General features: G+C 48.2%; 2 protein-coding genes and 1 long non-coding RNA gene across 4 annotated transcripts in view; 2 read left to right on the forward strand and 1 right to left on the reverse strand.

Annotated features, from left to right (window-relative positions):
* The window catches only part of TTC39A (tetratricopeptide repeat domain 39A), a 61,347-nt gene that overhangs the window by 43,331 nt on the left and 784 nt on the right, over positions 1 to 17,232 (reverse strand). The gene's annotated exons all lie outside the window — the stretch shown is intronic.
* LOC128575594 (uncharacterized) lies at positions 14 to 4,651 on the forward strand. The gene is made up of 3 exons (XR_008377039.1): positions 14 to 166; positions 4,130 to 4,229; positions 4,360 to 4,651. It is a non-coding gene; the product is annotated as an uncharacterized LOC128575594 (long non-coding RNA).
* On the forward strand, positions 12,172 to 12,893 carry LOC128575591 (mitochondrial pyruvate carrier 1-like). Its single transcript, XM_053577366.1, has one exon. The coding sequence runs from the start codon at positions 12,312 to 12,314 to the stop codon at positions 12,573 to 12,575; it is 264 nt and encodes an 87-aa protein (XP_053433341.1). The 5' UTR covers positions 12,172 to 12,311; the 3' UTR covers positions 12,576 to 12,893.

The raw sequence follows: 17,232 nt of genomic DNA on the forward strand, positions 1-17,232 counted from the left end.
TAGCGCTGTCCTTTCACAAAGGAGGGGACAGGAGGAGGAGGGACTCCAGCTCCCCTGGATTAGCCCTGAGCTCCGGGATGTCAGAGGAGGAAACAGAAGGGGGCAGCCTGCAGAGGCAGCCATGTTGGGAAGAGGACTCGGACCAGATCCCAGGGAAGCCAGGCAGGTTAGGCTTGGTGATAGAGGGGAGAGGTTGGGGGGATTACTGTGTAAATCTAAACCGGCCACCTGGGGGGCAGTGAGTTCCTGTCCTGTCCATATTGTAAGCAGAGGCCAGAGGCTCACTTACAAGAATCATCCCACCTCTGGGAATTTCGTATCTAGGCATGAAAAAGATAATTAACTACTAGAAGTAGAGTGTGATGACATCCACCAGATAAAAAATGTATGAATCAACTGTAAAGAGTCCAGATGAGGAGACCAGTGCAGTAGCTAATGCCTATAACTCTAGCACTCTGGGAGGCCAAGGCAGGAGGATCACTTGAGCTCAGGAGTTCAAGACCAGCCTGATCAAGAACAAGACCTTGCCTCTACTAAAAATAGAAAATTATCTGGATGTTGTGGTGGGTGTTTGTGGTCTTAGCTACTTAGGCTGAGGCAGGAAGAGCACTTGAGTCAGGAGTTTGAGGTTGCTGTGAGCTATGCTGATGCTGCAGCATTCTAACCTGGACAAATGGAGTAAGACTCTGTCTCCAAAAGCAAAACAAAACAGGCTTGATGTACAGGTGCTGGCCACATACACGGAGGCTTGCGGGTTCCAGCCTGGTGTGAGCCTGCTAAACAACTATGACAACTGCAACCAAAAAATAGCTGAGTGCCTGTGGTCTCAGCTACTCCAAAAGGTGAGGCAAGAGAATCGCATAAGCCCAAGAGTTTGAGGTTGCTGTGAGCCGTGATGCCACAGCACTCTATCAAGGGTGACATAGTGAGACTCTGTCTCAAAAAAAAAACAGGCACAGTGGCTCACATATGTAATCCTAGCACTCTGGGAGGCCCAGGCAGGTGGATTGCTTGAGCTCAGGAGTTCAAGACCAGCTGGAGCAAGAGCGAGACTAAAAACTAGCAAGGCAGGTGGATTACCTGAGATCAGGAGTTTGAGATCAGCCTGAGCAACAGTGAGACCCCATCTCTAAAAGTAGCCAGGCGTTGGGGTGGGCACCTGTAGTCCCAGCTACTTGGGAGGCTGAGTCAAGAAGATTGCTTGAAAACAAGAGTTTGATGTTTCTGTGAGCTATGATACCATGGCACTCTACTGAGGGCAGCAACAAAGTAAGACTATGTCTCAAAAAAAAAAAAAAAAAAGAGTCCAGATTAGGGAAATCTTGGGGGACTTCCTGGAAGAAGTAGGGACAGGGCTGAGTCCTGAAGTTTACGTTATTTAGGCCCAAAGAACATCGTGGAGAGGGCATCCTAGATGGGAGACCAGCACGGATAAAGGCATGGAGGTGGGAAAAGTCCCCCTGGAGTCTGTGAGGCTGGTGAGAAGACCAGCAATATGTGTAAAGGGGAATCCTGGGGGAGGAGGCTGGGGCCCGTCATGTGCACGCACACTCAGATCTCTAGGCATTTGTACAGGCTATTTCGCTATGCCAGGGCACACCTTCCTCCCTTGTCACTTGTCATTCATTCATTTAATTTAAACAGGGATGAATCCAGAAGCTTTTAATTGAGAGACCAGTTTTTTAAAAAGCATACAAATTTTTCAATAAAGGTTGAACATCTCTGAAATTCAAAATGTTCCAAAATTCAAGATTTTCCAAGCACCAACATGGACATTGAAAGCCTGCTATTTGTTGTTTAATAGCTGACTCATATTTAAGGTTGGGTGCTGTGGCTCTTGCCTATAATCCTAGCACTTTGGGATGCTAAAGTGGTAGGATTTCTTGAGGCCAGGAGTTCGCAACCAGCCTGGGCAATAGTGAGATTCCATCTCTACACATACAAGGAAGGGAGGGAGGGAAAGAGAGAGAGAGAAAAAGAAAGAAAGGAAGGAAGGAAAGGAGGAAGAGAGGGAGGGAGGAAGGAAGTAAAATTAGCCGGTCATGGGCGGCACCTGTGGCTCAGTAGATAAGGCACCGGCCCCATATGCCGAGGGTGGCGGGTTCAAACCCGGCCCCGGCCAAACTGCAACCAAAAAATAGCCGGGCGTTGTGGCGGGCGCCTGTAGTCCCAGCTACTCGGGAGGCTGAGGCAAGAGAATCGCCTTAAGCCCAGGAGTTGGAGGTTGCTGTGAGCTGTGTGATGCCACGGCACTCTACCGAGGGCCATAAAGTGAGACTCTGTCTCTACAAAAAAAAAAAATTAGCCGGTCATGGTGGTATGCGTTGGTTGTCCCAGCTACTCCGGAGGCAAGAGAATTGCTTGAGCCCTGGAATTTGAGGTTGCAGTAAGCTATGATCACACCACTGCACTCCAGCCTAAGCAACAGAGCAAGACCCTGTCTCATAAAGAAAAAAAAAGTGTAAAAATTACCTGCAGCTATGTGTATAAGGTGTATATAAGACATAAGTGAATTTTGTATTTAGATCTGGGTTCCATCCCCAGTATATCTCATTATGTATATGTAAACATTTAAAAAAAAATCCAAAATCCAAAAGACTTAGATAGGTCCCAGGCATTTCAGATAGGGATATTGAGCCAATATAAAATTGTCAGGATCTTCCCAGTCTTAGAAGGGGCTGGGTGAGTAAGAAATCCTGAATCTATAAGCTACATTAACTCCAAGGGAAATCTTTCCTCTATTTGACTATCATTTACTAAGAACCTGCCAGCCACGTACAGTGGTGCATGGTTGTAGGCCCAGCTACTCAGAGGCTGACGGGGGGAGGCTCACTTGCATGCAGTAGTTTAAGATCAACTTGGGCAACATAGTGAGACCCCATCTCTTAAAAAAGAAGCCCAACAGGGCAGCACCTGTGGCTCAATGGGTAGGGCGCCGGCCCCATATACTAAGGGTGGTGAGTTTGAATCCAGCCCTGGCCAAACTGCAGGCAAAAATAGCCAGGCATTGTGGTGGGTGCCCAGCTACTCTGTAGGCTGAGGCAAGAGAATCACCTGAGCCCAGGAGTTGGAGGTTGCTGTGAGCTGTGATGCCACAGCACTCTACCCAGGGCAATAAAGTGAGAATATATTTCCAAAAAAACCAACAAACTGCCGTGTGCCAAATCTCCTCCTCATCCTGCAGGTTTCGGTTCAGATGCTGTCTCTTTCTTTCTTTTTTTTTTTTTTTTATTTTTGGCCGGGGCTGGGCTTGAACCCGCCACCTCCGGCATATGGGACCGGCGCCCTACCCGTTGAGCCACAGGCGCCGCCCTCTTTCTTTCTTTTTCCTTCCTTCCTTCCCTTCCTTCCCTTCTTTCCCTTCTTTCTTTCTTTCTTTCTTTCTTTCTTGCTGTTGCCCTGGGTAGAGTGTTGTAGCATCACAGCTCACAGCAACCTCAAACTCTTGAACTTAAGCTATTTGGTTGCAGTTGTCATTGCTGCTTAGCAGACCTGGGCAGGGTTCGAGCCCGCCACCCTAGGTGTATGTGGCTGGTGCCCTTGCCGACTGAGCTACAGGCACCACCCCTGGATGCTGCCTCTTTCGGGAAGCACTCCATGGGCGCCCACAGCCCTCATGTCCTCCGACCTGCCCTAATCACTCTGGGCAGTCACAGTCTCAGTGTAGTTTGTGTGTCTGGGAGCTGGGGAGTGGGGAGTGAGGTTTGTCTGTGACTCTGCTTCCTGAGGCCCTAGCCTGGTCTGATTTATCCCTGTGTCTCAGGGCCTGCCATCAGGTGACTGACTAATCACCAAACACCTACACTGGGCCTAGCACTTTACAGTTAATTCCCTCTGAGATAGTTATTACAGCAATGCCTGATGTACATCAAAGGCTTATTACATGCTACACATGGTGTTAAGTGGAAAACATGGATTATCTCATTTAATTTTCACTTTTAACCACATCCCTGAGTCTCAGTTTCCTCATCAGTAAAATAGAAATAACAATACTGCCTACTTCAAAGATTAAGAATTCATATATAAAAAATGCCTAGAATAGTGCCTGGCACGTAACACAGTGCTATATCAGTGCCTTAATGGCAATTGGGGTGGTACACTTGATACTACGTTTCTCCCAACTTTACAGATGAAAACTGAGCTCATCAAGGTAAGCAGTAGCGCTGCCTTGAGTGCTGGAACTCTTCCCACACCCATCACAGGGTCCGTGATGCCGTGCTGCTCACCTGGTGAGTCAGAGCAGCGAGTGGCACCCCCTGCACAAGGGCCCCACCCAGGCTGTTTCTAGCCCCCAGGAGCTCTGGCCCCAACCCAGGAGAATATGTGAGTCACCATCTTTATTTCTGCCTCCCAATTCAGGTGGCCCTTCTTGGATCATCTGCTCATGCTCGCCTTGATCCTATAGCTGAGCCCAGGGACTGAGAAATCATCCAGAGGCCTGGGACCCGCTCCCTTCTTGGAAACCTGCTTCCTGGTGCTTTATACCTGGGAGATGCTAGGCCTCCTTTCCTCCCCAAACTGTAAGAACAAATCGTCAAGGTCATCACACCTCTCCATGGTCTTGAGGACATCCATGGACTGCTTTCCCTGCGCCATCCCTTAACTTAACAAGGGCCTTAATAAATGTGTTGAGTGAGAGCTCCTCAGAATGCCCCGGGAAGTCTGCAGTATGACTTGGACCAATGTGTAGTCACAGCTTAAACCCAGGTCTTGATGCCTATCCCAAAGGGAAAGGGAGAAGAAGGAAAGAAAGGAGGGATGTTTGAAATGGGGGGTCACATAAATGGGGGATACAAGCATGTGACAAGTGATGCTGTGTTGTAGAAAGAGCTCAAGCTGTGAAGTCAGCTCTGCCTCCACCTCCTGAACCTCACGTCTCTGTAAACCTGGGGCAATCCCAAACGCTCAGGGATGCTGGGAGCATTACTGAGCATTACTTAGGTACCCTTCTCCCTTCTCAGCCCTATCTCAGTCCCTTCCACCAAGCCTTTCCTGGAATGAAGTGCCCACTCCGCACACTTGGGTTCTCTGCCAGGCCAGATCTCCCCTCCCCAGACACCAGAACCCTCCAAACCCAGGGGAACTGGTGACTATAAGGCAGGTTTCTTTAAAGGACTGAGCTCTACCCCAGCAGGTCTTGAGCTTGTTAATCATTCACAAGTGAACGGGTCCATCAACAAAGGGCCCTTGAAGAGGGCTGGGACAACCACAGCTTTTAAATACTCCCGGAGAGGGCCCCTTATAGAAGTGTAGGCCTGCTCCTTGCCTGGGTCTCTTCCCTCCCCCCGGGCCTTCCTCCCCTCACTAGCTATGTGACCTTGGGCTGGTTACGACCTCACTCTGCCCCTTAGTTTCCCTCCTCTCACCAAATATAAAGAAGAGAGAAGGTTGGACCAGGAGCTTGAGAGCCCTCCTTGCTCTGACGGTTTCGGTTCTAGGTTCTGGACTCTTCTACCAGTCTGGTCTCCAGCAGCCGCCAAGGTGGGTCTAAGGAAGGATCCCAGCCAAGCACAAGGGACCAAGGACTGCTCTGGTTGAAATAAAGAGAACTCTAATGAGGGGTTTCTGCCATTGAGTGGCATTCTGTCAGGGTTTAGAACTTGGGCTGCAGAGCCAGGAAGAGCTGATTAAACTCCTGGCTACGCCATGATTCAGCTGGGCAGCCCCAAGCAAGACATCAGAGAGCGGATTGAAAAGCCAGCTCTGACGCCAGGGCCAGCAACTTCATCTCTGAAATGGGGATGATGATGGCACCAATCTCACTGGGATGTTGCAAGGATTAAATAAGGAAATACATATAAAACACCCAGAACAGGCCCTTATACTATTCTTTGAGCTTCGGTTTCCTCCCCTATAAAGCAGGGATAACAGGATTGCTGTGAGCCTTAAATGAGCAAATGGACCCAAAAGGACTTTGGAACCATTTAAGGCTGTCCAGAAAAGAGAGATTTCTCCTACTACATGCACCCAGAGACCCCACCAGGACCACAAAGACACAGTAACACCAGTAGGAAAAGGGCAGTTGGAATTATATGTCAAAAGTCTGAGAAAGATGACCCAATAACACCTGGGCAGCACACTTGTCCTAAGGTAATAATGACATGCTCAAAGATTTATGCTACAAGAATGTTTTTTATATTGTGTTCTATAATAAGGACACACTGAAACAATCTAAATGCCCATTAATAAAGGATTAATTCAATGAATTACAGTCAATTTATAGATTAAACTATTTTATAGATATTTAAATTTCCCTTTCCTTTCCTATTTTTTTGGGATGGAGTCTCGCTCTGCTGCCCAGGGTAGAGTGCTATGGCATCAGCCTAGCTCACAGCAACCTCAAACTCCTGAGATCAGGCAATCCTTCTGCTTCAGCCTTCTGAGTACCTGGAACTATAGTCGCCCATGATGATCCCCAGCTAAACTTTCCTGTTTTGTTAGAGACAGAATCTTGTTCTTGGTTAGGCTGGTCTTGTACTTCATACTCCTGAGCATGAAGGATCCTCCCACCTGGGCCTCCCAGAGGGCTAGGATTACAGGTGTGAGCCACAGGACCAGCCTAAATTACATTTATAGAGTTGTCTCCTAAGTGGTTTCTCTGCCTCCATCTCTGTCCCCTTGTTGTTTATCCTCCATCAGGCATCAGGCCCATTTGACACTTAGGCCGTTCATGTCATATCTGTTCAAGATCCTGCAAAGGCTCCCCGTGTTTCTCGGGCAAAAGCTAAAGTCTCTACATGGCTCAGGAGGCCCTGCACAAGCTGCACACTCCCATCATCTCTCCAACATCATCTCCCTTTATTTATTTATTTGAAGTTTTTGGCTGGGGCTGGGTTTGAACCCGCCACTTCCAGCATATGGGGCTGGCACCCTTCTCTGTTGAGCCACAGGCGCCGCCCCATCTCCATTTATTTATTTATTTATTTATTTGAGACAGAGCCTCAAGCTGTACCCTGGGTAGAGTGCCCTGGCATCACAGCTCACGGCAACCTCCAACTCCTGGGCTCAATCGAGTCTCCTGCCTCCACCTCCCAAGTAGCTGGGACTACAGACACCCGCCACAACGGCTGGCTATTTTTTGGTTGCAGCCGTCATTGTTTGTCAGGCCCAGGCCGGATTCGAACCTGCCAGCTCAGGTAAATGTGGCTGGCACCTTAGCCGCTTGAACCACAGGCGCCAAGCCCATCTCCCTTTATTTTTTCTCTTATTTCAGCCACACCGTTCTCCTTGCTCATCTCCAAATATTCCCAGGCACACTTCAACCTCAGGCAGTGCTAAGTAAATGCCTGTTGCATAAATGAATTTGCTAGAACATGGAAAAATGTGAAAAAAAAATCCACAAAATTATCCAGCTAGTATTACAAAGAAAACCCTAATATCTATGCATTTTAGAAAGCCCAAAAAATGTCTTAACACAATAACTAAGAAAATGCCAGGAAGGCTATGTTAACCAGTGTGATGAAAATGTGTCAAAAGGTCTATAAAACCAGTGTATGGTGCCCCACGATCGCATTAATGTACACAGCTATGATTTAATAATAATAATAATAATAATAAAAAGAAAGCCTGAGGAGGGCTCGGCATTCATAGCACAGTGGTTACAATGCCAGCCAGATCTGCCAAACAACAATGACAACTGCAACAAAAAAATAGCCAGGCACTGTGATGGTATCTGTAGTCCCAGCTACTTTGGGAGGCTGAGGCAAGAGAATCGTTTAGGCCCAAGGGTTTGAGGTTGCTGTGAGCTGTGATGCCACAGCTCTCTACCGAGGGTGACATAGTGAGACCTTGTCTCCAAAAAAAAAATAAAAAAAGAGCAAGCCTGAGGAGGTATTACAGCCAGGTCTGGGAAAGTTTTTACAGGACAGTGTCACAGACAGGAGTTTCAACTCTGAATTTTGGCTTCTTTACCATAATCTGGGGCAATACTCCACCTCCTTGGGCCTCAGTTTCCTCATCTTTTAAATTGGAGACATTAAGGCCCCCCTGGTCAGAATTGTGTGGATTAAAGGTGATGATGCTTGTTAAGTGTCAAAGGCAGCTCTCCTTGTCCATACGGCTGACAGAGGCAGGGTCTGAGGGCCTGAGGGAGACAGTTCGATGATGTTCAGGGGAGAGGAGCTGGGGCTTGGAGGGAGCAAAGGCAAATGAAGGAGGAAAAGGGGGACAATCTGAGCACAGGGCTGTTGAATGATGTCCTTCTTTTAGTGGCCTGTCCTATGCTCAGGGACAGCCCCAGGCTGTGCCCTTCAGTCACCCAGATGTAAAGCAAGTGCCCACACACTCATTTTGTTGGAAAGACAGTAGAGTAACTTTCAATCTGAGATTTAGCTGCTCTGTCTGGGGAAGGGTGTTTATTTTATTTTATTTTTGAGACAGCATCTCATGTCTCACTTTGTCACCCATGGTAGGTACCATGCCATCATTGTAGCTCACAGCAACCTCAAACTTGAGCTCAAGAGATCCTCTTGCAGTTTTGGCCAGGGCTGGGTTTGAACTCGCCACCCTCAGTATTTGGGGCCAGCGCCCTACCCACTGAGCCACAGGCAACTGCAACAAAAAAATAGCCAGGCATTGTGGCGGGCGCCTGTAGTCCCAGCTACTCCGGTGGCTGAGGCAAGAGAATTGCCTAAGCCCAGGTGTTGGAAGTTGCTGTGAGCTGTGATGCCATCGCACTCTACTGAGGGCAATACAGTGAGACTCTTGTCTGTACAAAAAAAAAAAAAAAGAGAGAGAGAGATCCTCTTGCCTCAGCCTCCCAAGTAGCTGAGACTACAGGCATCTACCACAACACCTAGCTAGTTTTTCTGGTTTTGGGGGGTTTTTTTGTTTGTTTGTTTTTAGAGACAGAGTCTCACCTTACTGCCCTTGGTAGAGTGCCGTGTGCCGTCACACAGCTCACAGCAACCTCCAGCTCTTGGGCTTACGTGATTCTCTTGCCTCAGCCTCCCGAGCAGCTGGGACTACAGGCACCCGCCACGACCCCCGGCTAAGGGTTTTTTTTTTTTTTTTTAGTAGAGACGAGGTCTTGCTCTTCTTTAGGCTGATCTCAAACTCCTGAGCACAAGCAATCCACCTGCCTCAGCCTCCCAGAATGCTAGGACTACAGGTGTCAGCCACCAGGCCTGGCTGTTGGGAAGGGTGTTTCTGGGCTGGAAATGAACTGAGAAGTTGTGTTGCTGCTTCTTGCAGGGCGTGGCTGCCAGTCAGAGCTAACTCTGTAGGGGACTAAGGGGGAACATCTGAGGCTGCAGGAGGCGAAAACCAGGAACAAACCTCACTCCCCTGGGAAGAAAAGGGGTCAAAAGGAATGAGTGTCTTGGTCTAGTTCCCCGTGGATGGAGTGCTTAATGTCCCACTAAGTCCTAAAATAACTGTCCTGTTGACAGTTGAAAGTGGTAGATTTCTGCACAGCCATTCACCTGGGAGAGGTTGATATTGGGATAAGAAAGGAAGGCTTGGATTAAGAGAAAAATGTCCTCCCTTGTCAGAAGGAAGGTTTTAGAACATACCTTGGGCCCTCTCCAAAGTGGATGTTCTGCAGGAAGGCTCCTTCCAGGAGGGGTGAGGAGCTGAGAGAGGACCATGACATCATAACAATCCCTGTTACTCCCTGCTTCCTAAGGTACTCTTAACAGTTATAGCCTGGTCCTAGTCAAGCTGGTGGGGATCAGGGGAAGGGTCTGTTCACCCACAGGATGAGGTAATTGGTATAGACCGAATGTATGTCGCTCCCAATGTTCATACTGGTTTTTTTGTTTGTTTTTGAGACAGCATCTCACTGTGTCACCCTCAGTAGAGTACTCTGGCGTCATAGCTCACAGTAACCCCAACATTCATATGTTGAAATCTTCATCCCCAAGGTGATGGTATTAGGAGGCAAACCCTTTGGGAGGTGATTAGGTCATGGGGGGATTAGTACCCTCCTAAAAGAAGCCCAAGAGAGACCTCTCACCCCTCCCACCAGGTGAAGACACAGCAGGAAGTCACCATCTATGAGCCAGAAAGCAGACCCTCAGCGGGCACCAAACTTGCCTTGATCTTGGACTGTCCATTCTCCAGAGATGCAAGAAATAAATTTTGGCTGTTTATAAGCTACTGTGCTTATGGTATTTTGTTACAACAGCCTGAATAGGAGTGAATTAAGGTAGGTGATGAAGTAAAGAGCCACAGGGACCCGTCCCTGGGCCAGGGTGGTGGTGGCTATTGGGGAGAGAATGGCAAGGTCTGGCAGAGGCAGAATCTCTGACTAGGTCTGGCAGAGGCAGAATCTCTGACTAGGTCTGGCAGAGGCAGAGGGTGGAGGGTGGCACGGTCCCCAGAGTGACCATGAGGGACTTTTCAATTTTCAGATCTCAGGGCATCAAAAGCAGTTGGGGAACTCGTAGATACATGAGTGGGGTACTCCGAATATATCATAATTTCTGCTGGGCATGGTGGCTCATGCCTGTAATACTAATACTCTGGGAGGCCAAGGCAGGTGGAATACCAAAGCTCAGGAGTTTGAGATCAGCCTGAGGAAGACTGAGACTCCATCTCTACATAAATATATACATATATGTAAATATATATATAAATCTCTACATAAATATATATTATATATATATGTATATATTAGCTGTGGCATTGTGGCTGGCGCCTGTGGTCCCAGTTACTTGGGAGGCTGAGGGAAGATCACTTGAGCCCAGGAGTTTGAGGTTGCTGTGAGACATGACACCACAACATTCTACCCAGGGCAACAGGGTGAGACTCTTGTCTCAAAATAATAATAATAATAACAACAATAAATTTGGCTACTTTGTGAACCTCCAGCTGTAAGACCCCTTTAAGACCTTTACTAAATGTCCCCCAACCCTTGTTTTTGGAAAACCGTTTCTCCTTCCCTCCTCTCTAGTCCATTGGCTGAGTGGGAGGAGCGTCCTCTTACTGGACACCACCTCTCACTGCGCAGCGATTGGTCAAAGAAAGGACCAATCAGAATATTCCCCTGAGCTTTTTCACACCCGACTGGCGAAGTTTCTGTTAGCACAGTTCTTAGTACTTAAACCAATTCCTGCAATCCTTAAAGCAAGTCTCAACATTGCCCTCATTTTACAGATTAGGAAACCGATGCGCAGAGAGGTTAAACAATCTGTCTGAAGCCATACTGCTAGAAAGTCTCAGAGTCAGGGTTCAAAATTAAACTGTGTGCCTCCAGAATACTTTTCACTCCTTTGTCTCAGCGTCCCAGGACTTGAGCTTGGAAGCTGCTGGCGGCCATGCCTTCTCTGAGTGGAGACACAGGCGAGCGTTAGGAGAGAAAGGAGCTGGCCACAGAGAGACACTGAACCGAGAGGCAGAAATTTTCAGAGGCAAAATTGAGAGCAACTCAAGTCATAGATGACTTAAAAAAAATTTTTTTTTCTGAGACAGAGTCTCGCTGTCTCCCCTTGGTAGAATGCTATGGCATCATAGCTCACAGCAACCTTCCACTCGGGCTCAAGTGATCCCTGTGCCTCACTTGCCTCAGCCTCCCAAGTAGCTGGGACGATAGGCCCCTGCCACCAAGCCCGGCTAGTTTTTCTATTTTTAGTAGAGACGGAGGTCTCGCTCTTGCTCAGGCAGGTCTCAAACTCCTGAGCTCAAGCAACCCACCCTCGGCCTCCCAGAGTGCTAGGATCACAGGTGTGAGCCACTGCACGGCCAGATTTAAGATGTTTTTGGGAAACGTGATATGCCGGCAGAACTGAAGTTACAATACAAAATCTATTTCTAATGATCTCAAAAAGGACCCCAAATGTTCCAAATCTGAATCCCACCATAACCAATAAAATGAGAAAAGATTACTTGGAGCTTCTTCATGGCATAGTCACCAGGGATTAAGGATCTGGGAAACCAGAAGGTGTCTCTTACACCTGCTGCCCTCAGCAGCAGGGGGTATATCAGAATCCTGGGGTTAGAGGCTTCAATGTTGTAGAAACTTGGAATTTTTTTCTTTTTTGAGGCAGAGTCTGGCTTTGCTGCTCAAGCTGAAGTGCAGTGGCATCATCATAGCTCAGTGTAAGCTTGAACTCCTGAGCTCAAGCCATCTTCCTCCTTCAGCCTCTTGGGTAGCTGGAACTAACACATGCCACCATGCCTGTCTAATTTTTAAAAAATGTTTTGTAGAGGCGCTGCCAGCGGCCGCCCGGTCGGCTGGTTGTCACTGGGCTCCGAGGAGCAGAGGCAGCGGCGGGGAGCAGGAGGAGCTGGTGTCCCGCACAGTCATAGCTGGCGCGCTGGTGCGGAAAGCAGTGGACTATGTCCAGAGCAAGGATTTCCGGGACTACCTCATGAGTACGCACTTCTGGGGCCCAGTAGCTAACTGGGGTCTGCCGGTTGCTGCCATCAATGACATGAACAAATTTCCAGAGATTATCAGTGGGCGGATGACATTTGCCCTCTGTTGCTATTCTTTGATATTTATGAGATTTGCCTACAAGGTGCAGCCTCGAAACTGGCTTCTGTTTGCATGCCACGCAACAAATGAAGTAGCCCAGGTCATCCAGGGAGGATGGCTTATCAAATATGAGATGACTAAAAAGGCATCTGCCTAACAAGGGAAATGAAGAGCCCGCTTTTAAAGGGACAGCATCACCAGCCACTGCTGCTGAGTCACAGATTCCATCATCATAGTCTTGCTAGGGAAAATAAGCTGAATGCTATTTTTACTAACCATACTATTTTTATAGAGATAGCCGAGGGTGTAAACTAACTCTCTGCTGCCTTACTGAATATTTTACTTCTCTTCATAAAGAGTAGCTCAAAATACGCAATTAATTTAGTAAATTCTGATGATGGTTTTATCTGCAGGGATATGTATATTATCTATTAAAATGTACTCAGTGAAAAACTGAAGAGAACAAAATTTGTAACTACTACCAAATAAGTTCTCAGAACTCTTGACTTTTTCTTTTTTTTTTTTTGGTTGCAGTTTGACCTGGGGCCGGCACCTTACCGACTGAGCCACAGGCGCCGCCCATTTGACTTTTTCTTTAATGACAGCAAGACAACCAACAGCTGGCCACAACCTAAATTCTTATCCCTGGTGTTTAAAAATGTTATCTGTGTATTTCCATGCAGTGTGTATATTGAGATGCTGCAACTGAATGGCAATAAATATTTAAATATTAAAAAATATATATTTTGTAGAGACAGGGTCTCACTATGTTAGCCAGGCTGGTTTTGATGTCCTGATCTCCAGCAGTCCTCCCACCTCGGTCTCCCAAAGTGCTGGGATTGCCACCATGAGCCACCATGCCCAGCCCAACATCCTAGAACCTTGGAATTTTATTTATTTATTTATTATTTATTTATTTATTTATTTATTTATTTATTTATTTTGAGACAGAGCCTCAAGCTGTCGTCCTGGGTCAAGTGCTGTGTCATCACAGCTCACAGCAACCTCCAGCTCCTGGGCTCAAGCGATTCTCTTGCCTCTGCCTCCCAAGCGATTCTCTTGCCTCCTCCTCCCAAGGAGCCTCTGCCTCCCACTACAGGTGCCCACCACAACACTCCGGCTATTTTTTGGTTACAGTCGTCATTGTTGTTTGGCGGGCCCGGGCTGAATTTGAACCTGCCAGCTCAGGTGTATGTGGCTGGCGCCTTAGCCACTTGAGCCACAGGCACTGAGCCGAACCTTGGAATTTTAAATAACAAAGATCTGAGAGTCACAGAGGTGAAAACTCAGTATTAGCCTCAAGTCCAGATCCATTCTCAAGGAAAGAATCCCAAAGCCACCCAAGGATTCTAGCCACCAAATTATTAACTCCCAGCCTGGAGGCATCTGGCAGCTCCTCTGCAGCTCAGGATCAAACCAAGAGCAGGAATATTGACTGCAGCAGCCCCAGCAGACCCCAGCCTGCTTGGCTGGGCCCTTCCATTCTTGGGGAGGCCCCTTCCTTCCACATCAGTTCAGTCTCTTCATTAATCTCTCAAAAGCAGCTTTGTTTTGGTGCCTTCTCCTACTGTGAGTGAGGGCTACAGCATGGCTCAGTCGGCCCTGTGCTTAGGCCCAGTAGGTGGTGGTTCCGTAGTCAGATGCATGGGCATCAGAGTCCCCTTTCCTTTCCCAGCAGGTTCCAGCTACACAATCCTGGGGCCTGAAGCCTCACCATTGACTCCTAAACCTTTTAGAATTCCTCTGCTCAATGAAAATATCCCAGAAGCTAGCCGGGCATTGTGGCGGGCGCCTGTAGTCCCAGCTGCTCGGGAGGCTGAGGCAAGAGAATTGCGTAAGCCCAAGAGTTAGAGGTTGCTGTGAGCCGTGTGACGCCACGGCACTCTACCCGAGGGCAGTATAGTGAGACTCTGTCTCTACAAAAAAAAAAAAAAAGAAAATATCCCAGAAGGAAGATTACCCATACCAATACCCAGAAGGAAGTGAACTTGAGTTTACTGAACACCGAATATGCTCCAGTGGCTGTTAGGTCCTTTACAAATGTGACTTCACAGCCAGGCACAGTGGCTCACACCTGTAATCCTAACACTCTGGAAGACCAAGGCAAGTGGATCACTTGAGCTGAGGAGTTCAAGACCAGCCCGAGCAAGGAGCAAGACCCTGACCTCTCCTCAAAATAGAAAAACACTATCTGGGGGGCGGCGCCTGTGGCTCAGTCGGTAAGGTGCTGGCCCCATATACCGAGGGTGGCGAGTTCAAACCCAGCCCCGGCCAAACTGCAACCAAAAACTAGCCAGGTGTTGTGGCGGGTGCCTGTAGTCCCAGCTACTCGGGAGGCTGAGGCAAGAGAATCGCTTAAGCCCAGGAGTTGGAGGTTGCTGTGAGCTGTGTGAGGCCACGGCACTCTACCGAGGGCCATAAAGTGAGACTCTGTCTCTACAAAAAAAATAAATAAATTAAAAATAAATAAATAAAAAAAAAAAAGAAAAACACTAGCTGGGTATTGTGGTGGGTGCCTGTAGTCCCAGCTACTCCAGATGAGGCAAGAGGATTGCTCAGAGTTCAAGAGTGTGAGGTTGCTGTGAACTATGACACCATAGCATTCTACCCAGGGCGACAAAGTAAGACTGTCTCAAAAAAAAAAAAAAAGTGACTTCACTATGTTTTCTCATGGCTCAGGGAATAGCTATTATTTTGCAGCTGAGTAAACTGAGGCTTGCAAGTAACAGAGTCAAGGTCAAAGAGCCAGTGAGTGAGTGAGTAGCAGGGCAGGGTGAAGTACCCTCCTAAGCTCTTCCCCCTTAGCCATGCTGTGGGACACATGGTGGACAGAGTGAGAGTGGAGACGTCACAGGTCCTGAGCTAGGAGAATGGAGACCCAGGTTTGAGCCTCAGGTGTGAGACCTTGTGGGAGCAACTGGGAGTACAGAATTCTCTGGGTATTCGTGCCCAGCAAGTTCCAGCTAAGTATAAAGATGCAGGTGCGTAGCCCCACTGAAGGATGCAGAAGCCTGTACTGGGCAGGGACGCCCTGTCCTGCTCACAGCGTCTCCCATCATTGGCGATTCTGGGTCTCACCCTCTGGCCTATTCATTCACCACTTCTCAGTTCTTCCTTCTTAATGTCTATTTCCTTTTCCTTCCATTCTCCAAATCTACAACAGATCATGTCTCTCCTAGATTATCACACCAGCCTCCTTTCCTCTCTCCCTTCACACTGTGACATTTGTATGTTACAAATGTCACACAAAGAAACGTGGGAGGCTCCCTGGTCCCCACAGGACAGAGTGCTGGATTCTCACATGCAGGGCAGGTCCTGGACAGCCATCTGGGCAGACCAGTCCTTGCCACTCCAGCCAGGGGATCCTCACTCATCAAATGGAAACATATTCTGACCTGATTCTGTGCTGGGCTCCAGGGACACAGGGGCAGATGAACCCTGTCCTCTCTCCATGTGTAGTGGGGAAATGGAAAAGGAGTAGATGGCAGTTACCCAGTGTTGAAATGGTCTGTCCACAAAATCCTTTCCCCATAAGATGATATGGTCATCTTTAAACAAGTAAATGTGGCTCTGGGGCTTCCCAACACACCGTGAACTCCAAACTCCCAGGCCCTGTTTGTTTTAGCTCCTGGATCTTGTCAGGCAGCGATTACCACCCACGTCTTTCTGCTCCTCATGCAAACCTGAGGATCTGACATGAGCTGCCCTCACCCTAGGCATGGTTGATTCTACTGGGCATCCCATTCCCTTAGTGTAAGAAGTACCCCATATCTGTTATTTATTTTTTTTGAGACAGTCTTACTATGTTGCCCTCGTTAGAGTGCTGTAGTGTCATAGCTCACAGCAACCTCAAACTTTTGGGCTTAAGCGATTCAGCCTCCCAAGTAGCTGGGACTACAGGCGCTGCCACAAGGCTCAGCTATTTTTTTGTTGCAGTTGTCATTATTGTTTAGCAGGCCCAGGCTGGGTTCGAACCTGCCAACCTCAGTATATGTGGCCAATGCCATAACCACTGTGCTACAGGCGCTGAGCCTATCTCTGCTATTTACTTGCTAATTTTTCTCCTTGTTTGTCTGTGTCTCCCACTAGAACATGTATCCAAGAGCAGGTGCCCATATGTCTGTATCTGCAGAGCCAATGTGTGTGCTGAAGACTGAATGAGAGCCATGGAAGGGAGGCAAAGATGCTGGAGCCCTGGAAATGATGACTCTGACCCAGGGATGGAGCTAGAAAGGCTCTCCCAAAGAGGTCACCAAATGTTGGCTTTTATGGAGTGTCAGGAGTGAAGAGAGAGTGTTCTCGCCAACCCAGAGCAACCCCAGCACAGTTGTGAGAGCGCCCACCATGTGGCCGGCTGGTATTGCTGGAACAGAGAGAGGTCAGGGAGTAATGGGAAATGCGTGGGTCACAGTCTAGACTCTGAGAGCCTTGAACTTTAACCTCTAGGTGACGGAGAGCCGTGGAAGGGTTTTAAAGCAGAAAAATCACATGGTCTGGTTTGTGCTTTATAAAGGACACAGGGAAAGGGAGACTGCAGGAGCTGGGGAAGTTAGGGGGTTTTGCCATAGTCCAAGGGGAAGGAACAGCTTGCAGGAGATAAAATCCGCAGGACATGGAGATGGGTAGGCGGGATGGAGTAAGGTGTCAAGGGTGACTCCAGGTTGCAGGCTTGGGCAACTGGGTGGGTGACTGTGCCACTCACTGGGATGGAGACACAGGAGGAGGAACAGGTTTGGGGGTGAGGATGTGGAGTTTGGTTTGGGCTTGCTAACTTCACGGTGCTCACAGGACAGTCAGATGGAGGTGTTGGGAGG

Source organism: Nycticebus coucang, chromosome 22 (assembly GCF_027406575.1).
Source record: "Nycticebus coucang isolate mNycCou1 chromosome 22, mNycCou1.pri, whole genome shotgun sequence".
Taxonomy (NCBI): domain Eukaryota; kingdom Metazoa; phylum Chordata; class Mammalia; order Primates; family Lorisidae; genus Nycticebus; species Nycticebus coucang.

Coding starts and splice junctions, on each gene's coding strand:
- LOC128575591 (XM_053577366.1), top strand. CDS start 12,312: ATGAGTACGCACTTCTGGGGCCCAGTAGCTAACTGGGGTCTGCCGGTT.